The sequence below is a fragment of the Meriones unguiculatus genome, chromosome 7, assembly GCF_030254825.1.
Source record: "Meriones unguiculatus strain TT.TT164.6M chromosome 7, Bangor_MerUng_6.1, whole genome shotgun sequence".
Taxonomy (NCBI): domain Eukaryota; kingdom Metazoa; phylum Chordata; class Mammalia; order Rodentia; family Muridae; genus Meriones; species Meriones unguiculatus.
The window spans coordinates 2,198,719-2,226,435 of record NC_083355.1 but is presented as its reverse complement, the minus strand read 5'-3'; the positions used below and the strand labels follow the sequence as shown (position 1 = coordinate 2,226,435).

The window sequence follows — 27,717 nt, the reverse complement described above, 5'->3', positions numbered from 1 at the left end:
TCGGCTTGTGGAGTTGGCTGAGGGCCGCATCCTCTGTCCAGGCTCCTCCCACGGTGGCTGCTGCCTGCCTGCCAGCCCAGCACCTGCGCAAGGATGCTTCCTGAGCTTCCAGGCCCAGTGTCCACCCCTGGTGTAGTGATGCTCAGCCCCCATTCTGTGTCTCCAGCAGTACCAGAATGGGGAGTCAGAGGAGAGCCACGAGCAGTTCCTGAAGGCCCTGCAGAATGCTGTCACCACTTTTGTCAATCGAATGAAGAGCAACCACATGCGGGGCCGCAGTATCACCAATGACTCGGCTGTACTGTCACTGTTCCAGTCCATCAACAGCACGCACCCACAGCTGCTGGAGCTGCTCAACCAGCTGGAGGAGCGCAGGCGTAGGTGCCCATGTGCCCTCTGAGGCCACTCCAGAGCCACGGTGGGCCTCAGGGCCTCAGGGCCTCAGCTCCCACAGGCAGTAGTACTCTTGTGAGCCCCATTCAGTGATTAAGCTAATTATTCCTGAGGCTCTTTGCCACACTTCATTGAGACTCGATCTCCTCCAGAGTGCTCATGGGAGGCGGTCCCTGCTCTGTTCCTCTCCACACCCAACCCAAGTAGAACAGGAGCCCACACCTGGAAGAGGAGTCCAGCCCGTGAGAGGTCTGAGCTACCCTGTTGTCTGCACACAGTGTACTATGAGGGGCTGCAGGACAAGCTGGCACAGATAAGGGATGCCCGAGGAGCCCTGAGTGCCCTGCGTGAGGAGCACCGTGAGAAGCTGCGCCGGGCGGCTGAGGAGGCTGAGCGCCAGCGTCAGATCCAGCTGGCCCAGAAGCTAGAGATCATGCGGCAGAAAAAGCAGGTATGGCACCTGACATGGCATGTGGGCAGGGGAGGCCCAGGCTAGCCTGACAGCACTGTCACTCCCTGCAGGAGTACCTGGAGGTGCAGAGGCAGCTGGCTATCCAGCGCCTGCAGGAGCAGGAGAAGGAGCGGCAGATGCGCCTGGAGCAGCAGAAGCAGACCGTCCAGATGCGTGCCCAGATGCCTGCCTTCCCCTTGCCTTATGCCCAGGCATGTATTGCCCACCCCATCTGCCCCATGGGACCCAAAGACACCCCTTTTAACTGTTGGCTCTTTTTCATCTCTAGCTCCAGGCTATGCCCACAGCTGGGGGCGTTCTCTACCAGCCCTCAGGCCCAACCAGCTTTCCTGGCACCTTCAGCCCAGCAGGCTCAGTCGAGGGCTCCCCAATGCATGGTGTGTATATGAGCCAGGCAGCCCCAGCCACTGGCCCCTACCCCAGCATGCCTGGGACCACAGCAGGTAACCTTGCCAGTTTACAAAAGGTCATGAGAATAATGCAGAACATTTTCCGAGTTCTCTAAGTGACTGTTTTTCTAAAAAATTTTTTTTTCTGTCCATATGGAAACTTGTTTATATACACACAACTTCCGTCTTGAGCTCTTTGGGGTGAGGAGCAGGTGAAGGCCCTTTACCCATAATGCATTTCCTAAAATCAGGATGTGCTTCACAGACAGGAGACACTGGCTCACAGAGGTCATTATCACAGGCTGCCCTAGTAAAGACACTGTCAGCCAGCCTGGCCCACCGTTTTCTAAGCATTGCCCATTCGTTTGGAGCTAGACAGGAGCACTGTGCTGTAGTTGACGGAGCCTTCAGTTCAGCTTGTCTGGTGTTGCCGCCTGCTTGTGGCGTGGCGTGGAGTACACCTTTAGAAAGGCCCGGGGTGGAGCTTTGACATGTGGGGTACACTGTGTTTCTTGGTCGCATCACTGCTGTCTGGCCAACGTGGGCTCAGCAGGTATCTTGTCTGTTTCCGTTGTCCACGGGTGTCATTTTAGAAAAAGCCTTGAGACTGCAAATGCCTTGGTGCTGAGTTTTGCTTGAACTTCTGTATTTCTTTTAGCCATAATCCTTCCTCTGCCCTTGTCATCTATGTAGCTGTGGACTTAGGAACATTTTGTTCAGAGGGGAACAATCCTTTACAGCTATTGAATATATATATTTTTTAAGACTCATTATTTATACAGCATTCTGTCTGCACACCAGATCTTACTATAGATGGTTGTGAGCCACCATGTGGTTGCTGGGAATTGAACTCAGGACCTTTTGGAAGAACAGCGAGTGTTCTTAACCTCTGAGCCATCTTTCCAGCCCCTGTTTTTTTTAAGTTTTTTGAGACAGAGTTTCTCTGTGTAGCCCTGGCTCTTCTGGACTCACTCCATAGACCAGGCTGGCCTCAAATTGAGAGCTCCACCTGCCTCTGTCTCCAAAGTGCTGGCATTGAAAGCATGTGCCACCACCTCCCAGCAATTTTTTGGGGGGAAAAATATATATATTATGTGTGTCTGTATACCACATGTGTGCTGGGATCTGCCCACAGAGGGCAGAAGAGGCTTTGGATGCCTTGAAACTAGAGTCTCAGATTGTGAGCAACCATATGGGTTCTGGGAGTCTAATTTACGTGCTCTGCAAGAGCAAAAAGTGCTGTTAACTACTGAGATCTCTCTCTAGCCCCTGAGGTTTTTGTTTGTTTGTTTATTTGTTTATTTTCTGAGACAGGGTCTCACTTGTAGCCCTGGCTGTCCTCGGACTCAGAGATCCAGTTGTTTCTACCTCCTGTGTGTGGGAATTAAAGGTTTGCAGCACCATGCCTGGCCAAGTTTTGATCTTTTTAAATCATGTGTCTTTGTGTCTGTATGGCAGTCAGAGGCAAGAAGAGGTAGCTGGATCCCTTGGAGCTGTAGTTCACAGGTGATTGTGAGCTCCCTAATACAGGAACTGAGCTCTGATCTTGAGTCTTCTACAAGAGGAATGTGCTCTCATAACTGCTGAGCCATCTCTGTCTCTGTTGCTTTTAATACTGAAGTTGTTGCTGGTGTGACCCATGTGAGCCTGACAGTCCTTGTGTAACCTTGACTGGTGTCACCTTTCGATTAGATTAGATCGGTACTCTGCTTGGTTTGTGCATTCTTTGGTTCCCTGGGACCCTGCTTCTCTCTGTGTGGACAGCCATGAGAAGGCAGAGTCTGAGGCTACAGTTGGTGGTGTGTACCTATGATCCCAACACTTGAGAGGTTGAGCACCCCAAGTCCAAGACCTGTGTGTCCCAAGCAGTTAATCTTGGGCTCCTGGGGTGTGTTTATAGTTTCGAGGTCATGGAGGAGCTTGTAGAGTGTGTGTGTGTGGTGTGCAAGCTAAGTTCACTCCAGTGTTCAGTGTGGCTGTTCACTGTCCCTGGTGTATTTCCTCATTTCTGTCACAGTCTTCTGAAATGTTAGCCTGGACTACTGTAGGAGAGGGCTGTTTGTCTCAGTTTCTGAAACTCCCAAGTTATGTGCCTCAGCAATCACTGGTGCCAGCTCTCCCTCACTTCTTCCCTTCACGCTGACTACCACTTGTTTCCGAATGGTTGAATGGTGGGGTGTCGCTCAGGTAGAGCCTTGCCTAGGATGTACAGGACTCTGGGTTCAACCCCCAGCACTATGAAAACAAACACAAAGAATTTGGTTCATTTTTTTTTTCTGCTTTCATTTTTTTTAAGGCCCTCACCCCATCCTCTTGTTGGCTTTGCCTTCCTTTTATGAGAATGTGAAGCATGCACTTGGTTCTGAGAGTCACAACAAAAGGAGCCTCCCCCCCCCCCAAGGGCATTGTCTTCCCACTCTGTTATGTTTGAGCTGAGCCAGCTCATCTTTCTTTCTTGTCACAGATCCCAGCATGGTCAGCGCCTACATGTACCCAGCAGGTGCCCCTGGGGTACAGGCAGCCCCTCAGGCCCAGGCTGGGCCCACTGCGAGCCCTGCCTATTCCTCCTACCAGCCCACTCCAACCCCAGGCTACCAGGTATGTGGCCAAGGTCGCTCTGTCTCACCTGCACCCAGCCCTCTCTGTTCCTTCACATCCCCCTCCTCCTTCCCTAGAATGTGGCTTCTCAGGCCCCGCAGAGCCTCCCAGCCGTCTCCCAGCCTGCACAGACCAGCGCCATAGGCTACATGGGCAGCCAGCCCGTGTCCTTGGGCTACCAGCCGTACAGCATGCAGGTAGAGACCGGCGCTGCAGGGGGCGGGGTGGCACGGGCCCGCTCCCCCTGGGCTCTCCCTCGGCTCTCTTCCAGCCAGAAGGGTCTGTGTCTGTCTGGTCACAGACCACTCAGTGTCGGCCTCCATCTTTCTTCCCCCAGAACCTCATGACCACCCTTCCAGGCCAGGATGCATCTCTGCCAGCCCAGCAGCCCTACATCGCAGGGCAGCAGCCCATGTACCAGCAGGTGAGCCAGCTCCAGGCCGCTTGCCTGGCACTGGGACTCTTGGGCTTCCTCTGCTCCCTTGCTTATACCCGGCTTATACCCGGGGACTTTCCCCAGAGAGAATGATGACAGGCCATTTAAACCACACACATCCACCCATCCATGTGCGCACATAGAAGACAGGCTCCAGGAGCCTCATGAGTGCTCACTGGCAGTGTTGGTAACAAGTGGATTTCTGCTCTGTGCTAAGATGAAGCTTGTTTTAAAGAAAGCTTTTGTTTGTGAAAAGAGGAGTGATGAGGCCTGTCCACCTTCCTCTCCAGATGGCACCCTCCGCCGGCCCTCCCCAGCAACAGCCCCCTGTGGCCCAGCCACCGCCTACGCAGGGGCCGCCAGCACAGGGCAGTGAAGCCCAGCTCATCTCATTCGACTGACCTTGAGTCCAGCACTCACCATCCAGAGTTAACACTACGGCTCAGCAGAAACCATCATGTGTCTAACTAGCCATCTCCTCCCCTGTTACCACCCTGTGGTGTCCCTTCTGTGAGCAAGGGGGTGGGCCCCCATGGGCTCCCATCCTTGGCCCTCTTCCCTGTCCTCAGTGGTCTGGCTCCTGTCACTGGTTCCCTGCTTTGGTACTAATGCGGTCTGACTTTTCCCAGGGCTGGGACTCTGCAGGGCAGGTAGGACCTTGTTGGAGAGCGCCCAGCTCTGCACTGGGGCCTGCCCCAGCTGGCTGCTGTGGGGGTGCTTAGCCTGCCCCAGAGAGCCGATGAGAACTGACTGTGGTGTCCAGGCGTGGCCCTGGTACCTGGAAAGAACCACTTGGTTCCTGCACAGCAAGGACAGAAGCTTCAGGCATCTCTAGCTTCCCTACCCCTCAGCTGTCATCTCTCCAGTGCAGAACAGTGACAATAAAATGTAATTAAAAACTCTTTGTGTGTGTTTGATGGGGCAACAGGCTCAGTGTTGGACCAGAGTGTTAGGTATTTTGCACTGTCAGTAGTGGGCATCAGTTCTGGAGTTTGGGGGTGCTGGTTGAGAACCTTGAACTGTTTGAGTCTCCTTTCTGGGTGGGGACTCATCTGTTATTGCGTGGTGGCACTGACCCATCTGGCGCAGGAGATCGTCACCAAGCGGCTGTGAAAGGATGCAAAATGGGCTTACCCGTTACTCCCTAATGCGTCCCAGCCCCGCTAAAGGTTTCAGCTGTAATTCTCTCAGCTTGGAAAGTACATGTCAACCTGACTTCCGGTGAGGCGTTCAGGTTTCGCCCAGCTAAGCACCTGCCATGGTGTGTCCTCAAAGCTTGGGGAGCAGGCAACCAAGGTGGCAGTTGCGCCTAGTAAGAGTTCTGCAGGTCAGGGGGAAGGGGTCCCTGACAGATCGCTCCCTTCGCTTAGGCCCATAGCACTAGCCTCCTCGGGGTTGCTAATCCCTTGGACAACTAAGTTGAATTCAAGGGTCTGCGGCGAGCTCCGTAGGTAGCCGGGGTGTGTGTGGGGGAAGGGGCGTTGCTTATCAGGCGGGCAACACAAAGGCTTGCCCAAGGAGGAGGTGCCGCCTGCCGGGTACGGCTTCAGGTCCGGAGTGCGCTTGCGCGTCGCACCGCCTAGTGCGTAATCTCGGGAGCCAACCCGGGTTAGAGCGGCGCTCCGCTCCGAAGCCTGGAGGCCTGGAGGCTAGAGCGGCCGGTCCGACTCGCCTGCTCCCGGCCAGAGCGTCGCTTCCGCAAAGGGCCGCGTGTGACCTTCCCGCCTGCGGAGCTATGCTGCCGGCGGCCGCCAGCCGCCTGTGGGCCCCCGGGCTCGGACTGCGGGGAGCAGCCCTCCGCCTCGCCAGGTACGGTGGGGCTCTGGAGCGCCGCTGCCGGGGCGCCGGGCTGGAGCCGGGTCGGAGGGGAGGGCGGGCGCGCGCGTGGCCGCCCTCCGCGGCCCAGTCGGCGGGGCGAGGAGAGGGCGGCTCGGCCAGGGCGACCTTGGGCGCAGATACCTTTCGTCCTCGGCTTCCCAGCCCGAGACCCAAGGCTGTGGACGGCAGCGTAGCCCGAGGCCGCCGCCTCGGAATGCTTGACGCAGCACAGCCGGCCCGTTAGGCTGGTGTATTTCATTCAACGAAGCCTGCCGTTTCGGACAGGACTATGGCGTAACCGTGTAGGATCCTGAGGCCCTTCGGGAAATGTAGGGCGGCTTTCTCGGGTCCCTTGGCCCCTGCTCGCCGATTCTGGCCCCAGCGGTAGCGGACTGAGCGCATGGACCACTGTGCCCTCGGTTCTCCGTGTCTCCCGTTTTCTGACTGGCTGTTTGCATGGGGTAGGCAACAGGTGCCCGGTGTCTGTGCAGCGCGGCAGTTGAGGAGCAGCAGTCACCGAAGGGGCGAAGCGCTCGCCGGTGCACCTCTAGATAATGCTCCCAAAGAGTATCCCCCCAAGATCCAGCAGCTGGTGGAAGACATTGCCAGCCTCACGCTCCTGGAGATCTCAGACCTCAACGAGCTCCTAAAGGTATTGGGAGAAATCCACACAGACCAGGACTAAGGTCCCTATCTTTTGTTTGTATTGTGCCAACCAAGGGTCAGAGGTCCCTGTCTCTTCTGGGTGTGCTTTGGGAGTTTGGTAAATTGTTAATGTGCTTTCCTAGATGGCAGTACCAAAGAGGCTTTTACCTCCATTAGTAAGTACACCTGGGGGTGACAGCCAGCCACTGAGACTTCTCTCATGTCCTGCAGAAAACATTGAAGATCCAGGATGTTGGCCTCATGCCAATGGGTGGCATGGCGCAGAGTGCCTTCCCTGCCGCTGCAGCATCCCCTGAGGTGAGTGTGCACAGGAAGACCCGTTTCTGTGTGCCCATGTGACTGTTGGCCTCACCCTGGGGAGCACTTGTTCCTGCTTGGGTCTGTGGCATAAACTACGCTCCCTAAGCATTTCCTCCACCCTCTGTGCCATGCTGGTGGGTGGATTTTATTCCACATAGGAGGAGACACAGTGGCCCAGAGAGGAAGGGCCACATCCAGCAGCCCCATACCATAAGTATTGTGAAAAGTCGGGAGGGACAGAGATGTGGGGTGCCTGCCTGGCCAGGCGCTGGTTTGGATTGGCAGGGAGTTGAGAAGCGGCTCAGGTTGAGCGGAGCCTGGAGTTCCAAGGAAGGCTTCCACGAGGTGCAAGTGTTGAGGAAGAGAAGGCCAAGCATTTCTCAGAGATCTAGCTGACAGTAGGGATTCCAAATAGTGCTTAAAGTCTGGGCAGGGGAGCATACACCTTTAACCCGACACTAGGGAGGTGGAGGTAGGCACGTGTCTGTGAGTTCTGGACCATCCAGGACTATACAGGGAAACACTATATTAAGTGCTGCTTGTGGTCAGGTGGAACTTTTTGTTCTGTTTTAGAGACTTATTTTATTCATGTCTGTGTGTGAGAGTGTGCCGCATGTGTGTGGATGCATAGGCACAGAGGTCAGAAGAGGGAGCTGGATCCCCGGGAGCTGGATTTAAAGGCTGTAGTGACCAGCCTGACGGGTACTGGGAACTGAAGTCAGGTTCTTCTAAAAGAACAGCATGTACTCTTATCCTCTGAGCCATTCCTCTAGCCCATACTGAAGTTTTGGAGCAATGGTAGAATTTATTGCCTAAGCTGGAGTGATTTTGAAAAAGATCATACTGTACCAGAAAGTAGGGCCAGTCTACCTGTGCTCCCGATGGTGGGGCTCAGAAGTGGGCCCATGATGTCTGAGCCTCAGCTCAGGGGTACCAGGGACGCACCTGTCCTACTGAGTTATCTTGCAGGAGTGGGGCTTAAAATATTTGTCATTGTAGCCAGGCTAGGTGGCAAACGCCTTTAAATCCCAGTACTCTGGAGGCAGAGGCAGGGTATCTCTGTTGGTTTGAGGGCAGTCTGGTCTACGGAGTGAGTCCCAGGGCAGCCGGAGCTGTTATACAGAGAAACCCTGTCTCAAACGAAACAAAACATGTCATTTATTATTTATTGACACATAGGCATTGTTGGCAGAGGACTGAGATGGTCCTGATTTTTCCATAACCGTTTATTATCTGCAAAGCATTTGTTCTTCCTATCTTGTAAGTTACAGTTGCTTGTGGGTTCCCGTGTTCAGGTACCATTTATCTTGTTGTGTTGGGTTTTGGGAGGGGGTGTTTTGGATTTTTTTGAGACTGTAACCCTGGCTGTCCTGGACTCACTTTGTAGATCAAGCTGGCCTTGAACTCAGAGATCTACTGCCTCTGCCTCCTAGGGTTCTGGGATTATGTACCACCTTGCCCAGCTCTACTTACATTGTTTTGAGACATGGTCTCTCACTTGGCTTGGAACCTGCTAAGGCTAGATAGGCTGGCTGCCCAGTGAGCCCTTGGGGCTTCCCTTGTCTACCTCACAGGCACAAGCTGCCTGGCCTGGTTTCTTCTCACATGAGCTCTAAGGACCCAGCACAGGGCAAACAGTTGATTGACTTCTCTACCCAGCCCCATGAGTTACAGTTTTTAAGAGCGATAGAATGAGCTAGGCTCATCTTTAATCCTAACACTGGAGGTAGGGGCAGGCAGTTCACTGAATTTGAGACCAATCTAGTCTACACAGAGAAACTGTCTCAAAAATGGGTATGGGTTGGGGTGGGCAATAAAAAGAGGTCTAAATAGGAGGGGGTGGTTCTGTTTCCTGTAGAGAAGTAGAAGCCAGTCTGGTACAGGGGTCCTGCCTCGGAGGGGTTTGCAGAGAGTAAGCTCAGATTCTCCTTCTGTCTTAAGCAGGTCCTGGTGGGGCAGCCTCACCCCACCCCGCCTCGCCTCATCATCTGATCTTTGTTTTCCATATCCTAAGGCGGCTGAGGAAGACGTACCTAAACAGAAGGAACGGACACACTTCACCATCCGCCTAACAGAAGCAAAACCTGTGGACAAAGTGAAGCTGATCAAGGAAATCAAGAACTGTATCCAGGGCATAAACCTTGTCCAGGTGGGACCCCTTCCTTACAGCCTTCACCTGTGATGATGCTTAGAGTGCCTTTCTTGGTTGGATGTTTTAAGTACACTATATTTCTAACTGCTGTCTCATTTTAGGCCAAGAAGCTGGTGGAGTCCCTGCCCCAGGAAATCAAAGCAAATGTTGCCAAAGCTGAGGCTGAAAAGATCAAAGCCACCTTGGAAGCAGTGGGTGGCACTGTGGTTCTGGAGTGACAGCCCGGTTGTGAGGACTTGTGGACTGGAGTTCCTGGGATCTGGGCACAGACCTGCTCACCCCTGCTCCTCCCAGGGGGTGTGTTGGGAGCAACAGCTACTGACACAAGTGACCGAGTTCTCCTGGGAGAGGGACAGGACGGACCTACTGTGATGGGAGGGACAGTCACAGCCTTTGCAGAGCTCAAGAGATTGCCTTGGGAACTTACCAAGCGAACACACCCCTTGGTGACTACTGAGAAAATATACTATTCAGGCTGGGTGTGTGCACTGAGTGGTGTGTGTGCCCGGGGCCAGTAGTATAAAGGTCAGCTAGAGGCGCGCGTGTGTGTCCCGGACCTTCCCCATGCTCTATGCCCCTGCTGCTCCTCGTGTTGCCAGTGCTTGAGGTTGAGAGTCTGCAGCCATCATCACGTCCACTGTTTGGGGCCTGTCCTCTGCTACCACATAGCAGCCTCTGTCTACACAGACACAGCATGGTACAGAGGTAGGGTTTGGCCAGGGCTGTGTCTGAGGCTTGGATGGTGAATTTCCATTTAGGTACTTGGAAGGTTGGTTTGTTTCTTGAGACAGGGCTACTGTCTGTCCTAGAACTTGCTCTGCAGACCAGGCCTGCCTCTGCCTCCTGAGTGCTGAGATTAAGGCTTCTGCCACCACTGCCAGCATATACCTGACATTACAAAAGTAACAAAGTGTGATGCTGGCCCAACCCACCAAGACAGTCGTGGGTCCAGCACAGCCCCATCTGGGGTGGCCAGGGACTAGCTGTTAGGCAAAAAAGGGTGTCCATGAGGGCTGAGCACACTTCACACTCAAAAGGTGGGAGTTCTCGGGGCCCACGGGGCTGGGCCAGGTGGCAGAGAAGGGCCGTGTGCTTGCAGGGCTTGGAAGACCCTGATCCAGCCTGGAGCAGGTCATCTATAAGGTGGCCTGTGGAGCAGCTCCTTTGGTTCCTACAACTCTGAGCAGAGCTGGGAGAGGAGTGGAAGGCTTGTCTTTGACCAGAGCCCAAATCCTCGAAGTGACTGAACAGAAAGTACCCACTGGCCTTGGCTCCCTCCGGAAGAACTGTTGCAGTTCTTCTGAGAGACCAGAAGAGGGCAACTTGCTCTGCAATGTTTGCTTTGTGAGGACTGCCCACTCCACAGAACCTGCAGTTTCCTGGCGGAACTGCTGAACTGCTGAACCTGCCATGAGGGTTGCTAGTGACCACACTGTTCTGGTTAATGATTCCCTGCAGCACTGTGGGGCTGTCTCCACAAAGGTGGCTGCCAGGAGGCCTAGATACGACCTGCCGGATCCTGCTGGACAGGCACTGAGTAAACTCAAAACCCCAGGTTGGACCTGGCCTGTGGCCTGAAAAGTTTTTCTCTGCTCTGGGCGCCATCATGGGCAGTGATACCAGGCCCATGACTTCTGAACTTTGAGAAAGATGCTCAAAGGTAGGGGCAACCTTGACCCCTGGCCACCAAGTTAGTCTTATGCCCATGACAGAATGTTTTTCTGACCACGCACTTAGGAATCTGAGGGTGGCTGTGGCGTGGTGTGCGGGTTGCTGCTAAAGCACTTAGCTGTGTGTGAGCGCTGAGCCCCTTCCCCAGCGTTGCAAAGCAACTGTCTAAGGTACCTCCCCAAGTCAGGCTGTCTCAGTGCTCCTCTACCTGTTACAGCTCGCTGTGGCCTAGGTAACAGCATGTACTCATTCCCCAACAGTCTGATGCCAACCTGAGCTAGAGTAAGGCCCTATCTCAAAGCTAACCCTTAGCCCCTGGTTCCTGACCTGCATTTCCCAGTGCAGCCGTCCTTGGGCTTTCTTGCAGGGGCTCAGGTCTTGTGGCCAGCGGTTTCCAGCCCCTCCGGGCAGGCCACATCTGCATGCACTTGTAGCCCGTCACCTCCATTCAGATAAAAGGGTCAGACTGCTGCTGGATTTGCACCAAGCCAAACTAGAGAGGTGTGCACGAAGCCTTGTCCCTGTGCAGTGTTAGGGCCTGGTGGCTTGGAGAGGGCCTTCCACTGTTTCCAAGCTTACTGTGAGGCTGAGGCCCACGAAAGCACCCTAACCCTTGGTCCTGCCACACAGCTTTGACAGCGCTTCTGGTGTTTTATATACAAGTGTCTTCTTCCTGAGCACCGACCAGCCATATGACTTATTTGTTGTGCCTGGCACTTCCTGTCCAGTGCTGCTCTGCTCCTGGGTAGGGCTGGTCTGTGTCGGCAAGGTCACCTGACCCAGGGCAGCCTGGCCTCAGGCAGGCAGCTCTTCCTTTCCCCAGCCCCGAGCGGCTGACCTGGGTCATCATGGATGTTGGCTGATCCCACAGTACACAAGTTGTCTGTGCCTGCTGTGAGAGGAATGGGTCAAGCGAGGAGGCTGACCCTACATCCTAGGCTTCTTCCTCCTAGTGTGTGTGGAGAAATGCCAGGAGAGCCTGTATCATGTGACCCTGCTACTATGACAGCATCTCTGCGTAGACCACCTGGAGTCCCGGAAGACAGCATACTTCCTCCCTCGCTCCCTGGCTTGAAGCTGGCGCTGGTTGGCACTGCCGGATATTCAGCAGGGTCAGTCAGGGGCCTAGAGCTGTTTGCCAGGCATATCTTGCCTTTCTCTTTTGCATCGGATAGAGGTCAAGCCAGAGCTGCAGGACACGCGTCTTTGCTTTTTAAATGTGCACTGGTGTTCTCTGTGCGCTCGTGTCTGTGTGGGGGTGTTGGGTCCCCCGGCCTCCGCTTCAGGCTGCTTCCGCTTCAGTGGTTGCTGTGTGGGGATCAGCACACCCTAGGGGAGCTAGGAGACCCTGCATTCAAAGGGCTCTGTCCAAGAAGACTGGCCAACTCAGCGCAAGAAACAAACGAGACATGCGGTTTTGTGGAGTTTGGGTCTGGGTTTGGATTTCTTTGCCGGTTAGGAAGTGGAGATGGGCTTCTCTGTGACCATGCAGATTGGAGCTGCCCCCTTGGAGCCCGGGCCAGTAAGCCATGAAGGATCCACAGCCCAGAACCTTCTCCATGGTGGCTGCCCGGGACTGTCCACAGCAAGGCTCGAGCTGAGCTGCGCTTGGCAAGGCCTCATTGGGTGTAGGCATGGGGGAGGAGCACCTTTTACTAAGAGCCTTTTGTCCCTGGGTTCTATTTAATTTGCGAGCTGGCCCCAAGAAGGTTTCCATCCCCCCTCTACATCTGGGCGGGGGCTGGGCCCTCGAGGGGGATGGGGGACAGAGGGCCAGTGCCGCAGCGCGTTCATCGCCGGGGTAACAGGAACTCAGCACCAGGGCGCAAGTTCGGTCTCGCGTTAGAGGGTGCCGGCAGGAAACCAGGCTCGCGATGAACGGACAATGGCCGAGCAACTTCGGATCTGCGACCCAAGCCGTAACCTGGGCAACAGAGGCGGCCACGGGCTAGCTCGAGGAGTTTCCGGGTCGTCTCTGGCCGGCCAAGGGCCTCGGCTCCCAGCCGCGACGGCTTTAAGAAGAGAGGCGGGGTCTCCCAAGGCCGGAGTCCCGCGGCGGGCGGAGTCCACCAGGCCCCGCCTCTGGGGCCGCGCGGGCGCATTGGCTGCACGGGGCGCGGGCGCTCGGTGGCACTTTGAACCAGGCGTGAAGCGGCTGGGACCGGAGTTACGGTGCTGACCGGGGTCGGGCCAGGTCGCTGCTGCCCTGGCCATGGCCGAGGCACGCGCGTCTCGCTGGTACTTTGGGGGGCTGGCTTCCTGCGGGGCCGCCTGCTGCACGCACCCGCTAGACCTGCTCAAGGTGAGGCGAGTTTCAAGGCCCGGCGCCCGCGAGAGCGCTAGGCGCCGGGGACCGTCCCGGGCCTGGCGCGTACAGGGCGCTCACTGCGGCCGATGCCTGACTGCGCACCCGGCAATTACAGCCGGCGACGCCCACGCCGGCCTGAGCCCGGCCGCCCTGCTGTGCGCGGCTGGCCTTGGGCCTGCGGCCGCCCCTACGCTGACTTCCCATTAGGCAGCGGTGGAAAATCCCCGGGGACCCCCTGCGGATGGCGTCCGCAGGTGACCGACAACCAAGCCTCAGAGGGGACATCCCCGCTCGTCGGCTTACCTGCTGGTCCCTCCCAGTCTTAACAGATGGCTGTCCAGCCTCAGCTCAGCGCTTTAATACCCGTGTGAATCTGCTGCTCGGAGCCATGCCTTGGCCGCAAACACTCTGGTTAGAAGTTGTGCGGAGAGTTAGAGTGGGTACAGGTGTTGAGGCCTGAAGAGCAGCCTGGTCGCGCCCCACCTGAGCACTCCTGCCTGCCGGGCGCTCAGCACCACCTTCAGTGCGCGGTGGAGATGTGAGGCTAGGTAGTCGGTGGTGTGACCTCGGGCATGCGCTTCGGGCTGCTTCCGCTTGAGTGTGGGGATCAGCACACCCTGGGTGAGCTAGGGGACCCTGCGTCCAAAGGGCTCTGCCAAGAAGACTGGCCGACTCAGCGCAAGAAATAAAGGAGACACGCGGTTTTGTGGGGTTTAGGTCTTGCTTTCTTTAAAGATGAATTCGGTGGGGGTGCACACCTCTAATCCCAGCACTTGAGAGGCACAGGCAGGCGGATCTCTGAATTCGAGGCCAGCCTGGTCTACAAATCGAGTCCAGGACATCCAAGGCTACCCAGAGAAACCCTTGGTTTTTTCCTTTAAAAAATTGTTTATAGGGCAGACTAAGACAGCACTCTTCCTGTTCCCCAGGGCCAGTCCCGGCCAGGCCTGATTCCGTGTTAGCACAGAGAACAAAGCGCTCACCCACTCTACCCAGTAGCTCTGACTGCTACTACAGGGTGGCCTGTGGACAGAGCATTCACGCTGGCCGCCACCTCCCTCAACCCCCACGCTGGATTGTCCCCGAGGTCTGAGCTGGTGATCTAGCCTCAGGCAGGTTCTGCCACTTCAAGCTTTTGCTGGGTACCACGGGGACTGAAACCTGCTTGTCCTGGGAGTGGCCTAACAGGCCCTATCCTGGGCACTGCCTCTGGCAGTGCTGTAAGACAAAGGTACTTACTGTTTGGGAGGGCCTGCTTGGGGTCTTCACTGAGTGTACCTGCAGCCTACTCCATCCTGAGGGTCAGGCTAGAAGGCTAACCTGGGCATGGGCGGGGACCACACAACCACCTTGCTCCCAGCCAGTCCTCTTGAGTGTTGACTGCCTATGCTGTAAAGGCCCCTGGTGGCTGTTCACTGAACAAGTTCCTTTTGGGTTTCAGTGCTGCTCAGCCCCACCGCCACGCAGAGGTTTTCTTGGTGCCTAAGGATCAAGAAAGGCTGCTGTGGTAGCATGGACACCCTTGGACCCATGCCAGCAGACAGTGCCCAGCCACAGGACAGACAGTGGCCAGGGCACTCCAGTGAAGTCTGCTCACAGAGACCATTTGATTTCGTTTTAATAAGACAGGCTTTTCCTGTACCTCAGACTGGCCTCAAACCCGTGATCCTCCTGCCTCAGTGACCTGAGTGTTAGGGTCACATGCCTGAACTGCTATGCCAGCTTTGAAAACTTGTTTTGAAGTTGCTTGGTGTGTCCACTTTGCCCTGGTGTGGTCCTGGCATGCACAGGGACCGTTGCCCTCATAGCCCCGTTCCGTGGTTGGGCCTTGGCCCACAGACTGGAGGATGGCACCCCTGTTGCTGAGTACCAGGCCCCTCTGGCCTTGCCATCTCAGCTGTTTCCCTGTCCCCTCTTTTGCATGAGTGTACTTGGGGGCCGCATTTGGTCATGGACCGGCTTCTTTGGGATCAGGACAAGGGCTGATACACGAATGCTCACGACCAAAGATCCTGAGCCTGAACTCAGGTCACCAGAGCCCAGGTGGGGGAGGGGTGTGTAGGAGTGAGGCAAGGTCCTGAGGGGCAGTAATTGCCCCTCCTAAAAAGTAAAACACAGTTACAGGCTGAGGAAGAGGCACCCCAGCAGCCTTGGGAACCCCTGCCTTAGTCCTCTCACCTCAGGGGTGAGAGGTGCTGATTGCACAGGGCCCACGGAGTACAGACCTGGAAATGGTTGATTCTGGTGGCTGCCCCCGTGGAGCTTGTGTGCAGGCCCAGGCGTCAGCCCACTGCAGCCTAGTCTGCACCAGCTGCGGCCAGGGCAGAGCTCTGCTGTGCGAGCACCTACCCCACCTGCCCTGCCCTCGCACAGGTGCATCTGCAGACCCAACAGGAGGTGAAGCTGCGCATGACTGGAATGGCCCTGCGGGTGGTGCAAACCGACGGTGTCCTGGCGCTCTACAATGGCCTGAGCGCCTCGCTGTGCAGGCAGGTGTGTGCTCGGCTCGTGGCTCCTGACCTGGAGCCTTCTTTCTTTCTCCCTTGTTGACATCAGGTTCTCGGGTCCTGGGGGCTCAGTCCTTACAAAGGAGCCTTAGGGAGCTCCAGCTGCTTTCCCTTCCCCCTTCAGATTAACACAGATGAGACACAGGGCGGGTACAGGGCAGGGGTCAGCCTTCCACTTCCAGGTGGGAAAACCCGGGCTGAGGAGAGCCAGGAGCAGCCTCTGGGTTTGTGAATAGGCTTGGCTGCTTGTGAACTCAGTGGCCTTAGCGTGGCCCGCTGGGTGTTCCCGCAGTCACGGGATGATGACTGGGCTGGGTGAAGGGCCCAGTACTCTGAGCCGGGCCCCCTCCCCAGATGACCTACTCCCTGACTCGGTTCGCCATCTACGAGACCATGCGGGACTACATGACCAAGGACTGCCAGGGGCCTCTCCCCTTCCACCACAAGGTGTTGCTGGGCGGCATCAGCGGTGAGCACTGGGAGGTCAGGGCATGGGCCGGGCCAAGGCCCAGGACACGGGGAACCATCACGTGTTGGCCCTGGCATTTGTGTCACCGCAGGTTTGACTGGAGGCTTCGTGGGGACCCCAGCAGATTTGGTCAATGTCAGGTTTGTATGAGCCTCTCGGCCAAGGTCAAGGGCTTGCCTGTTCCCCAAGCAGGCAAGCCTTTGCCCAGGTTACTCCTGAGCTCTTCGGGACACTCAGCCTGGGTGTGTGGAGGAGCTGGCTCCCACGTGAGCCTCCCCTGAACTTGGGTAGGAGCCAGCGAGCTGACCTGGGAGCTAATGTTTTTTCAACAGTGCACCCACCCCTACCTGTCCTGCCGTTTCAGGATGCAGAATGACATGAAGCTGCCCTTGAACCAGCGACGAAAGTGAGTAGGCGGGGGCTCTGGCCAGGTGGGGGACAGTAGAAGTGTGAGACCAGGCCAGAGAGGGCCCCAGCAACTCTGCCTCTGCTGCAGCCTAACGAGGATCCACCATTGCTCGTGGGTCACATGGAGTAGGGAGCTGGTGGCTTTAGAATGGTCACCGCGCACAATCGCCCTGTGGGAGAAAGAGCCTCGGGAGGCCGAGAGCTAAGTGCCCACACCTGCCTTCAGGAAGCAGGACTGTCGTGTAGGCTGCTCTTTGTAGTCGAGGATAGCGCTAGTCAGGTATCTGCGCGCAAGGTGTCAAAGCCCCTGGGGTAGGATGCAGGAGAGGAGCCGCCAGCTGGGAGGCCTGGGAAAGGCCAGCCCAGCACAGCGTGGGGCTTCCGGGTCAGCGACCTCTCCAGCAGCCACATGCCTTTCCCAGCAGGCCTAGCATCCAATCCTATCAGTCAGAGCCAGCAGTCTCCCATTTTCCTTCACCCTTGGGGGTCCAGGCTGCTTCTAGTCTCCCTCCCCCGGTTGCTCAGGCTGTCCATGATTGAACGCCAGATCCTCCTGGTCTCGTTCTGTAGCACAGGCTGGCCCTGAACTCCTACTTCAGCCCACCGAGTGCCTGCCAGGCCTGCCTAGGTTCTGATTGGCTTCCCCTTGGATCCTCCAGCCAGGAGGGCAAATGACCATCCTGTGTGCTGGGAGGCACAGCACTCGGGAGTCATTCCCAAGTATATCCCCCTTTGTGAAACCCATCCAGGAGCCTAGTGCCCCGAGGTGGGGGTGGGGCTTTTTCTGGGGTCTCGGGCAGAACAGACGGATGTGCTGAACCTCACTGACCCATCTTTGCTGCCAACAGCTACTCTCATGCCCTGGATGGTCTGTACCGTGTAGCCCGGGAAGGTAAGAGGGCCGGGCCGTTACTTTATTGTAAACATGTGGAAAATCAAGTGCAGTGCTCGGGGGCCTGCCATCGGGACTGTGATGTCACCTCTCACTTCCTCCTGCAGAAGGCCTGAAGAAGCTCTTCTCTGGAGCAACCATGGCGTCCAGCCGCGGGGCCCTCGTCACGGTGGGCCAGGTGAGCTTCCCGTGCAGGTGGCTCTGGTGGACAACATCTGTGACTTCTGACCTCTAGCCCCAGGAATCACAGCGTAGCAGTGATGCCTGGGCACGGGCAGACATGTGGGGTCAGCAGCAGACCCTCACCTGCATGTCCAGGTGTGATGGAGGCAACAGCAGCTGTTGTCACGGTGGACCTAGGGGTTCTCTTTGGCCATAACTGTCCCTGTTCCCACATGCAGCTGTCCTGCTATGACCAGGCCAAGCAGCTGGTTCTCAGCACTGGGTACCTGTCTGACAACATTTTCACTCACTTTGTCTCCAGTTTCATTGCGGTAAGTGCTCCAGCTGGTGGGGAGAGGGGGGAGGGGTGGCAGGGCTTAGTTCAAGGAGCAGGTGGGGTTAGCCAAGGCTGAGATGATTGCTGTGCCCCCTGTCCTGGGGACCCAGGTCTTTCGAGGGGGCCTGAGGGTCCATTGGTGACAAGCTTCCCCCCCAGGGCGGGTGTGCTACATTTCTGTGCCAGCCCCTGGACGTGCTGAAGACCCGCCTGATGAACTCCAAGGGCGAGTATCAGGTAGAGACGGGACTGAGGACTCCAGGGCTGGTTTGGGTTCCTGCCATCTATAGCCATGATCCAGGCCAGAACCTCCTCACCCTCACTATCTCGATGGGTTTGTTTCCCCCGGGGCATGGGGACCCTCCAGTTGCTCAACTCTTGTTAGCACTTGCCTGGGGGCGGGGTTGTACTTTTCCAAGGCCTTGGCCTTGGTTTATACCAGATTTCTTCCACAAGTTAGCAGAGGAACTTTTCACACAGCCCATAGAGTCCAGCCAGCGCCTGGAGAGCTGGTCTGGTTGGTTCTCTCTGCGGTCCAACCCCTGGGCCCATGTGGCTTTTACTCTTCTGTTGCTGTCACAGCCTGGGCCTTCAGGCTATGGCAGGACCTGGGAGCACTCAGAGCCGCCTGTGCCCTCTGTGCCCCCCAGGGAGTTTTCCACTGTGCGATGGAGACAGCAAAGCTTGGACCACTGGCCTTTTACAAGGTATGTTGGTGGGGATGGAGGGCGGGGAGAGCAGCTGGGCCAGGTCTGTCTGGACCTCACATCTCCACCTCTGCTGTCTTCACCCAGGGCCTTTTTCCCGCCGGCATCCGTCTCATCCCCCACACCGTGCTCACCTTCATGTTTCTGGAGCAGCTCCGAAAGCACTTTGGCATCAAAGTGCCAACCTGATATCGCCAGGGACAGCTGGGCCATGCGTGGTCACTGTGCTGAGCTTCCTGGAAGAATGAGAAGACACCCCTCCTTCTTGGCCTGGGCCCGTGCTGTGTCCCCCAGCAGGCTTCCCACCCTTGGGCTGCCTCGGCCAGGGCTTACTTCAGCATCCTTGGTCCCTTCCTGGGCCCCCTGCTGTGGCACCTCTGCCCTACTTGCTCCCAGGCTCTCTGCGTTGGGTTGTCTTCCCGCCCCATGAGTAACTCAGGAGACCGGGTCTGGCCCAGGCTGCCGTCACTATCCCCACCTCCCTGGCTGCTGCCCTGCCCAGCAAGCAGGGAGAGGCTGAGCACACTCTCCGCTCCTGCTGGCCGCACGCTGAGCCGTTTCCAGCCAGAATCCGAGTGGCGTGGCAGGGTACAGACCATGGCGGCTTCTGCCACGCAGACAGCTCGAGCACCCAGGCACGCATGCACTGCTGTTGTGAGAGGGACCACCATGTAGTGCTCTAGAGATAGTGCCTTCAGGAGAGGCGAAGCCCGCAGCACAGATCACCAGCAAATGCTGCGACAGTGGGGTCCAGAGCTGGTGCCTGGGGTTCCCACGCGTGCCTCCTGCTTGCAGGGTCGGCTGCTTTAGTCCTCATTTTCGCTGACCCCTCCCGCGCAGCAGCCAAGGCCATCACCAGGAACTGGCTGTGTCCCTCACACATCTGTGTCCTCCCTCTCCCGGCTTCCCCAGGGGTAGAGCTGAGGCCATGGATTGTATGTGCTTTCCCGGGACTTGCCTCCCTGTGTGGCCGTGGTCACCCTCATTATCCCTCAGGCTTCAAAGCAGCCTGCTTTCCCTCAATTGAGGTTGGGTGGCTCTACCCGAGTTTGGGCCTTGTGCCTGTTTGCCCCTCACAGTTTCCTCAGCACGAGGCCCTCGCCCAGGAGGTGGCAGTGGGCCCAGAGGCGGTGCCTGCTCTGCTCTTCGGGGTCTAATAAACTGCGAGGCCTGGGAGACCATGTCTTCCCTGCACGCTCCTCACCAGCTCTGAACTGAGGTGCTGGCTGTTCTTTGAGCTCTCTCGCTGTTTACGGTGACACAACTGCCACCCTAACTTGGGGAAGGAGTCAGGGAAGGGAAAACAGCATGGAGATGGCTACCTCAGCCACAGCAGTGGATGCCACTAGGGTCAGTCCCCAGGCAGCTGGCCAGTGAGTCCAGGAGAACCAAGGAGGCCCCGGGTCTACAGTGAGTGGACCCAGACTGACGAGCCCAGGCTGTGGGGGCTGGGAATATTCCAGGTGTGTAAGCAGAAGCAGGATGGCAGCTGGGGCTGCCAGGGCCACAGTTCTGGGTGTCCCCAAAACCACCCTTATAAAGGTGGCTGGATCAGAAGAAATCCAGTGAACCTCAGGAGCCACTGCCACGTACTGTCACATCATGGACACACTCTGGACGTCCCTAGGACACTATTTGCATAAACCACAGTGGTTATCTGCTGCAATGCAGTGTGGCATGAGCTGGAAGCGTGAGAACCAGAGCCTGAGGGTTTTCAGCCTCCACTGCTGCTCAGACCCCCAGTTTTGCACTTGCTGAGTGAATGCAGTGGTAGTCACGGTCCCAGCCTCGCCCGTGTCCCTCCAGGAAGGTCGCCCCAGCTGGCCTCAGACAAGTATGGACCAGCGTAGTGTAAAAGTTCGGTCTGTGAGCCTGGCACTTGGAGGCAGAGGCAGGCAGATCTCCGAGTTTGCGGCCAGCCTGGTCTACAAAACGAGTCCAGGACAGCCAAAGCTACACAGAGATAACCTGTTTCAAAAAAAGTGTGTGGCATACTCAGGCAGATTTCTTGAACTTGAGCCTGATCTAGACAGCAAGTTCCAGTCCAGGCAAGGCTAAATTGTGTGAAACCTTGTCTCAAAAAAAAAAAGTTTGTACTGTGTGTGGTGGCTCATACCTGTAACGCCTGCACTTGAGAGAAAGATCACTGTGTTCAAGGCCAGCCTTGGCTGCTTGCCGACTGATGTCCTGATTCCAGGGGCAGATGGGGTGCCTTGTGAGTGGTGCCAGGAGGTCCAGCTCTGAAGGCAGTGGAGAAAATTATAATGTCCTACCTTTTGGCCACATAATTGGATATGGTGACAATCATGGCTGCATCATGGGTTGGCATCCCTCCCTGGGGTCTGGCTGAGGTAGTGCATGAGAGTCACAGATGGGTAGGACTCTCTAGGCTAGAAGTCACTCATGCTGCTCCCCAGAGGAGCGGTTTCTCCAAACCCCAACCCAGTTCCAAGAACTTGTACCTAAACCGGAAATCATGGGCTGTTGAAGCTGTTCACGGAGCAGCTTGGACATGGAGCCCAGGATAGGCCTTCTCTGTGGCACGGGGGCCACCGGGGAAGCTGATGCTACACCCAACTACCTTCCTCTCAGGCTGCCCCACAGCCCCGCCCAGCAAAGGCTGCCTGGAGGGGAGGAAGTAGCCAGGCTGGTTTGGTGGGGTCAGGCCTGGCAACAGGCCCTGCAGGGCAAGGTGCATAAGCTAAGGTAGGCACCTGCTTTCCCTACCACAAGCAGCTGCTCCCTGCATGGAGAGGGCAGGTCAGAGAGCACGCAGAGAGGGGTGCCATCCCAGGGAGGAGGGCAGCGCACCAGCCTTGCATTCAAATTGTTGGATTGTAGGCCCCAAGGCTAAGAGTCAGTATCCATTTGGGCCCTGGGCTCAGCTCCAAGGCCTGAGCTGTCAGCACTTTTCAGTGACCCTTAGGTCTCTTCCCCTACGGAATGACTTTATGGTTCACCAGTGATGACTGTAGTAGCCAAAGGTAAACAGTACCCTCTTACCAGAAGACGTCAGCAGAGATGGAGGGGCGCACAGAGGGACTCGGCTCTTCTGTGCTTGCCGTGTGCACACAAGCAGAGTTTCCATCCTTCGGTGCTGGGGGGAGGTCAGCACAGGCTTCTGGTGGCCAGCAGCCAGCCCAGTCCAACTGGCAGGATCCTGGTAGGTCTAGTGAGAGACACCGTCTCAAAAAAGGTTGGGGGAGGGAGACGCTGAACATTGACCTCTGAAGTCTACACACGCACATGGGCAAATGCACCCTCATAATCGTACACAATGATCTTTCAATACGTGATGCCGTGAAGGCTGCCCACACAATCGGGGATAGACAGGGTTTTTCTTCTGTGTGTAGCCTTGGCTGTCCTGGAATCACTCTGTAGACCAGGCTGGCCTTGAACTTGATATTAACTTTAAAAAAAACTAAAAGCATCAGCATCAATAAAAAGGCTGAGTCACAGGCGCTACACAGCCGTCACAGCGGGGTGACTGGTAGCTGGTCTTTGACAAGACCCATTTCTGAGGGTCTAACCCACCCCCGCCCTTTGAGCCAGGCAGTGCAGAAGGCGAAGTCCCAGGCTGTCAGGGCAGCTGTCTCTGCCAGCTAACCTCCTGGAATCGAAACCAGGTCTTGCTGTGTGCTGTAGCCCAGGACAACCTGGTATTCATATAGCCCAAAAACCCATCACTCCTTTGGTTTCACTCTCCCAAACTCTGAGACTTCCGGCTCCCAGTTTTCACTTTTGTTCTGTTTTATTTCATTTGAAACAGGTATCCGTCTGAGTTTGCATCGTTCTCCAACACCCTTCATTATCCAAGAAGTCAGCAGCTGCTGAGAGGCCAGGGGCATCCTGCTTGCTAGCTTGCTCCCCCCTCCCACCCCCGCTGGCGTGCTGAGCATGTTCTCTCATGGAAGCCAGAACCACCTTTCCAAGGATGGCCCCACCCATTAATCAGCTAATTAAGAAATGCCTTGGGGCTGGAGAGATGGCTCAGAGGTTAAGAGCACTGTCTGCTCTTCCGGAGGTCCTGAGTTCAATTCCCAGCAACCACATGGTGGCTTACAACCATCTATAATGAGATTCGGTGCCCTCTTCTGTCATGCAGATGTATATGCAAAATATAGCACTCATATGTAAAATAAAGAAATAAAAAAAATTAAAAAAAAAAAAGAAATGCCTTTTTTATTATTATGTATACAGTGTTCTCACCAGAAGAGGGCACCAGATCTCAGTATAGATGGTTGTGAGCCACCATGTGCGTGCTGGGAATTGAACTGAGAACCTTTGGAAGAGCAGACAGTGCTCTTAACCTCTGAGCCATCTCTCCTGCCCCCTACAAACCCTTCTCACGGAGGCATCTTTTCAACTGAGATTTCCTCTCAGATGACTCTATAACCTGTGTCAAGTTGGCATAAAATTAACCAAGCACAGTATCTTTAAAGTAGCCAACAGGAGCCTTGAACTCCGGACCCTTCTGCCTCAGCCTCCGGTGGGCTAGGATCACAGGCATTTACCAACACTTTGACCAGTATAGTGTGATCAATAAAGTTTTGATGGGATTTTGTTTTGTTTTGTTTTGTTTGGGGTGGGGGTGGGGAGCTGGCCTCAAACTCAGAGATCCACCTGCTTCTGCTTCTTGAGTGCTGGGATCAAAGATATGCGCCACCGCCACCAGCTCTGGTTGGTTTGCTTGGTTTGCTTGGTTTTGGTTTCTTTAGACAGGGTTTCTGTGTGTAGCTTTGGCTGTTCTGGAACTCACTGTGTAGACCAGGCTGGACTCAAACTGAGAGATCTGCCTGCCTCTGCCTCCCGAGTGCTGGGATTAACGGCGTTTGTCACCACGGAGTGGTTAATCATTTGTTTCTTCCTTTGAGGGTCTCTATCAAAGCATGGGTGGACACTTGCTGTGGCTGGCCCAAGATGTGACAGGCTCTGCTGCCACACCGGACAGGTTTCACTACTGCAGTTTATAGCTAGTGTGTGTGTGTGTGTGTGTGTGTGTGTGTGTGTACACGAGAGTGTGCGTGTGTGTGTGTGTGTACATGTGTGTGAGCATGTTTGCCACAAGTGTGCTGGTACCTGAGGAGACCAGAAGGAGTCAGATTTCCTGGAACTAGTCACAGACCGTTCTGGGTACTAGGGTACCTTGTCATGGGTAGTAGGAGCTGAACTCAGGTCCTTTTAACAAATGAGCCATCTCTCCAGCCCTGTATCTGACATCTTGCCTGTGGGTCTGTGATCTGCCTGGTCCATGATACCCAGGGCTGTTACACAGAGAAAGTCTGTGTAGAAAAGAAAAAAAAAGTTAAAAATGCCTTCCCTGTGTGCAAGACAGTGAATGAAAATTATATTTGATATAGCTCTGGTTGTTCTGGAACTCACTCTCTAGACCAGGCTGGCCTTGAACTCAGAACCTGCCTCTGCCTCCCAAATTCCGAGATTAAAGGCAGGCACCAACATCACACCTGGCTTGATATTAATTTTTAAATTTTAATAAAACTTCTTATTGTGTATGTGAATGTGTAGATGAGATGACAACTTTGAAAGTGTTTGTTTTATGTCATGTGTGGGCGTTTGCCTGCCTGTGCGCCTGTGCACCCGTGTGCAGTGCCCCTGAGGCCAGAGGGGGCACTGCAGTCCCGGAGACGAGGCTACAAAGGGTTGTGCACGCCGTGTTTGTGCTGAGACCTGAAACCCTGTCCTCTTTGAAGAGCACAGCAGGCGAGCTCATGTGTCAGACACCTCTCAGAACCATGCTGTGTGTTCCCAGCACACAGGAGCTCGAGGCCGGAGGGTTGTCTGGATTTCAGGGCAGAACCAAAAAATAATAAATAAAAATTCAACTATTGAGGAGCCAAACACTCCTATTTCTAGGGGGCAGCAGCTGGTGTCCTAAGATGGAGAACAGAGCCGGGGTCCCAGGTTGTCCTAACCTGTAGCGCTCCGGCCTCTGTCCGCAGCTGCTGAGCACCTGTCTGCGGGGCCCTGCGGGGCCTGGGTTCCCTCACTGTGAGGACAGGCCCACTATTGTTGCTCTGTCGTCAAACTCACACCTGTCTCCAGGTCTGACGTCACGAGGATCCACCCCTACCTTTCCTCTAAGACAACCCAAAAGCAAGCGGCTGCACACTGCGGGCGGGAGGGCAGGCCTGTAGCATTCAGTAGACTGCTCCCCTGTTGAGCATCCAATTTCCAGTTCCATCCCCAGCGCTTGGGAGGCAGACACAAGCGGATCTCTGTGAGTTAAAGGCCAGCCTGGTCTACAGAGCGAGTTCCAGGACAGCCATGACTCCACAGAGAAACCCTGTTTCAAAAAACAAATCTTAAAAAAAAAAAAAACAAAAAAAAAAAAACAAAAAACAAATCTTAAAACAAGAGGGCTGGGATGTAGCTTCGCGGTAGACTTTGGGCTTACCGTGCATAAGGCTGCAGGGTCCACCCCCTAGGAAGGAGAGCGAGTGAGCCAGAGAGAGCAAGTGAGAGACGGAGGCAGGCACTGCTCTACAGCCCAGCCTAAGAGGCCACATGCGCAGCACCAGTGACCCCAAGCTGACCAGACTCCCTCATCAGCTTCATCTTCCTTAACTGTTTCCACGTCCAACTCCAGACCAGTCAGAAGCGAGAGTGACCAGATCACTGTCCCAGGGTAGACCCTACCTCCTGTCAGAATGGGGTCTTTGTTTCTCTGAGCTTTGGTTTGTTTCTGAGACAGGGTTTCTGTATGGAGCCTCTGCCGCTGAGATTAAAGGCGTGAGCCACCACCACCCAGATTTTGTTTTTTTTTTTTTATTTGTTTTGTCAGCCAGGCAAGATGGCACACGCCTTGGGAGTCAGAGGCAGGCGGATCTCTGTTAGAGACCAGCCTGATCTACAAATCGAATTCCAGGACAGCAGGGGCTACGCAGAGAAACCCTGTAGGCACACTTATTTTTTTAGGCATACTTTTAAAAACTGTTTTATTTACATTTCTTTTATCTTTTTTTCCCTACTCCACCCCAATCCCTTACCAACACCCCAACACCAGGTAAGAGAGAGAGGGGGTTAGTGGGAGAGGGGGCACAGTTCTTAGCTGCTTCCTTCCAAGGGTCCTCAGGTTCCTTGGAGCCAGGCCAGTCCTTGTTTCAGGAGATCTCCAATTTCTTGTTTCTCAACAGCAACAGGAGCAGCAGGAGGAAGCAGCACAGCCTTGTTCTCCTCACTCTCTGGGCTCTGGCCTTTATTCCCTCTCCAGAGTCCTCAGCTTTAAACTATCTGCAGCTGGCAAAGAGCCCCTCTCAGAGCCCGCACGAGGCAAATAGTCTGCTGCTGTGACCCTCTGAATCAGCTCCACATCCCACACCTGGGACCAAAACAAAAACGCATTTACATCCACAACAAAACCCCATCTCAAAAAGCCAAAAAAAAAAAAAAATTAACTTATTTATGTGCATACGGTGTCTTTGTGCAGGTGCTCACACAAATGTGCAGGAACCACGTGCTGGGCTCTTGGGAACTGGAGTGGCCCAGTGTCCGGCCTGGTATGGCCCGGGCCCCGCCAGGAGCAGTGTGTACTATTGACTGGTGTGACTGACTGTCCTCCAAGACAGACCTTACTTTACAAAAAGACCCCAGCTGGACTTACCGACCGTTTACACCCAGGGTCAGGAAGAGGCCCAACACCCTCATCTGTTGTCTGGTCCTTAATTGCCTGGGGCTCCAGGGAGGGCTAAGGGAGGAGAGGAGGGCAGGGGAGCTGCCTCTGTGTGGCTGTGGGAGTCTGTAGAGGGGGAGAAGCACCCCCATACCCATAAGCCACCCTCTCTCATGCTCTTCCAGGAAGCCCAATAAACACAGGTTTCTCAGAGGAAATTCTGGCCAAATCTCCACCGTTGAGGTTTTGACTTTATTATTATTATTTAGTTTTATTTCCAAGCTGCGTGTGTGTCTGTGTGTGTGTGCATATGCGTGCAGGTGCCCACAGAGGCAGCTGTCCCTGGAGCTGGAGCTATAGGTAGCTGCACACTGCTGATGTGGGGGCGCCGCACAGCAGTTCCTACGCAGGAGCAGGCCTTGCCCTTAGCTAGCTAGCTCTCCAGCCCCTTGCTATTTTTTAATACCTATCTGTCTGTCTGTGTCCGTCTGTCTGTCTGTCTATCCGTCCATTTATTGTGCATGTGTGTGGGAGGGAGGGGCGACTGATTTCAGAGAACGAATTTCCTGAGTGGGCTCTCTCCTTCTACCATGAGGGCCCAAGAGCTGACGGAGGGTCAGCTGAGGACAGGGCGCGTTTTCCAGCTCTGCCATCTGTCTGTCTGTTTGTTTTTTGAGACAGAGTTTCTCTGTGGTCCTGGCTGTCCCAGAACCCACTATATAGAACTCACTGAGATTCACCCAACTCTGCGCCCTGAATTAAAGGTGCCCCTCGCTGAGCCCAGCACAGCGTCCAACACCACCCTCCTTCCTGAGACCGGCAGACCGTCCCAGAACGTTCCGTGAGAGACCAGACCAGGTCCGTGTCATCAGTTCATGGCTGTGCCATGGGAGGATTTCCTTGGGGTGGGCTGGCTCTTCCTTGATTTCTCCAAGGAAGCAGCCACCGAGTCAGCGTCCAGGAATTTCCTTCGTCAAAGTAGAATTTAAAAGAAGAAATGAAAAACAAATGAGGTAGGAGAAGGCTGGGGCCTTCAGGAAAATATACCACACAAGAAAAATTAGTTCCCAATATAAAGAACGCCGGGGAAGACGAGCCCCGTGGCTCCCTGAGCCCCCTGCGGCCTCCCCTGCCCCTCCCCCCCCCTCTCTTATCTACGGGTGACAGGAAAGAGCGGGAGAGTGTGGGTGCAGCACCGACCCCCATCGTCCTTTGTTGTCGACGTCTCCCCATGTCCAGAGGATGGAAGAACTACAGCACAGAGGTTCCAGCCTGTCCCTCCTTTCTCTCCTCACTAGCTCTCACCACACCCTTCTAGGACACTTCCTGAGCCATCAGAACTTTCCTCTTTCCTACAGGTGTGGGCCTAGCACTTCTGTTCTCAACCTGTAGACCCCTTAGA

The 27,717-nt window shown here is 55.4% G+C and overlaps 3 protein-coding genes and 1 long non-coding RNA gene across 10 annotated transcripts in view; 3 read left to right on the top strand and 1 right to left on the bottom strand.

The window, feature by feature from the left end:
* Positions 1 to 5,190, top strand: part of Hgs (hepatocyte growth factor-regulated tyrosine kinase substrate) — a 30,967-nt gene extending 25,777 nt beyond the window's left edge. Inside the window, exons 15-22 of one of the 3 annotated variants that reach the window (XM_021637408.2) lie at positions 170 to 377; positions 672 to 844; positions 916 to 1,056; positions 1,134 to 1,308; positions 3,719 to 3,852; positions 3,930 to 4,049; positions 4,190 to 4,276; positions 4,579 to 5,190. In XM_021637408.2, the coding sequence (XP_021493083.1) occupies positions 170 to 377; positions 672 to 844; positions 916 to 1,056; positions 1,134 to 1,308; positions 3,719 to 3,852; positions 3,930 to 4,049; positions 4,190 to 4,276; positions 4,579 to 4,689 (1,149 nt within the window). In that variant the 3' untranslated portion in view covers positions 4,690 to 5,190. Of the gene's footprint in view, positions 1 to 166; positions 378 to 671; positions 845 to 915; positions 1,057 to 1,133; positions 1,309 to 3,718; positions 3,853 to 3,929; positions 4,050 to 4,189; positions 4,277 to 4,578 lie in introns of all 3 variants that reach the window. The other 2 variants (XM_021637409.2, XM_021637407.2) reach the window with 2 other exon arrangements.
* Positions 5,191 to 5,405: 215 nt separating this feature from the next.
* Positions 5,406 to 9,704, top strand: Mrpl12 (mitochondrial ribosomal protein L12). The gene is made up of 6 exons (XM_060386195.1): positions 5,406 to 5,466; positions 5,740 to 6,097; positions 6,572 to 6,758; positions 6,983 to 7,069; positions 9,087 to 9,221; positions 9,326 to 9,704. The coding sequence occupies exons 1-6, from the start codon at positions 5,406 to 5,408 to the stop codon at positions 9,440 to 9,442; spliced, it is 945 nt and encodes a 314-aa protein (XP_060242178.1). The 3' UTR covers positions 9,443 to 9,704.
* Positions 9,705 to 12,245: 2,541 nt separating this feature from the next.
* On the top strand, positions 12,246 to 19,899 carry Slc25a10 (solute carrier family 25 member 10). The gene is made up of 11 exons (XM_021637429.2): positions 12,246 to 13,197; positions 15,577 to 15,696; positions 16,065 to 16,179; positions 16,271 to 16,319; positions 16,544 to 16,585; positions 17,436 to 17,479; positions 17,587 to 17,657; positions 17,881 to 17,973; positions 18,138 to 18,215; positions 18,629 to 18,685; positions 18,773 to 19,899. The coding sequence occupies exons 1-11, from the start codon at positions 13,108 to 13,110 to the stop codon at positions 18,872 to 18,874; spliced, it is 861 nt and encodes a 286-aa protein (XP_021493104.1). The 5' UTR covers positions 12,246 to 13,107; the 3' UTR covers positions 18,875 to 19,899.
* Positions 17,454 to 27,717, bottom strand: part of LOC132655077 (uncharacterized) — a 32,430-nt gene continuing 22,166 nt past the window's right edge. Inside the window, exons 3-8 of one of the 5 annotated variants that reach the window (XR_009592652.1) lie at positions 24,777 to 27,283; positions 23,831 to 23,967; positions 21,689 to 21,854; positions 20,802 to 20,925; positions 18,820 to 18,921; positions 17,454 to 17,743 (exon numbers count right to left, since the gene is read on the bottom strand). This is a non-coding gene — a long non-coding RNA (uncharacterized LOC132655077). Of the gene's footprint in view, positions 17,744 to 17,850; positions 17,987 to 18,819; positions 18,922 to 20,801; positions 20,926 to 21,688; positions 21,855 to 23,830; positions 23,968 to 24,776; positions 27,284 to 27,717 lie in introns of those variants that run through there. The other 4 variants (XR_009592654.1, XR_009592650.1, XR_009592651.1 and 1 more) reach the window with 4 other exon arrangements.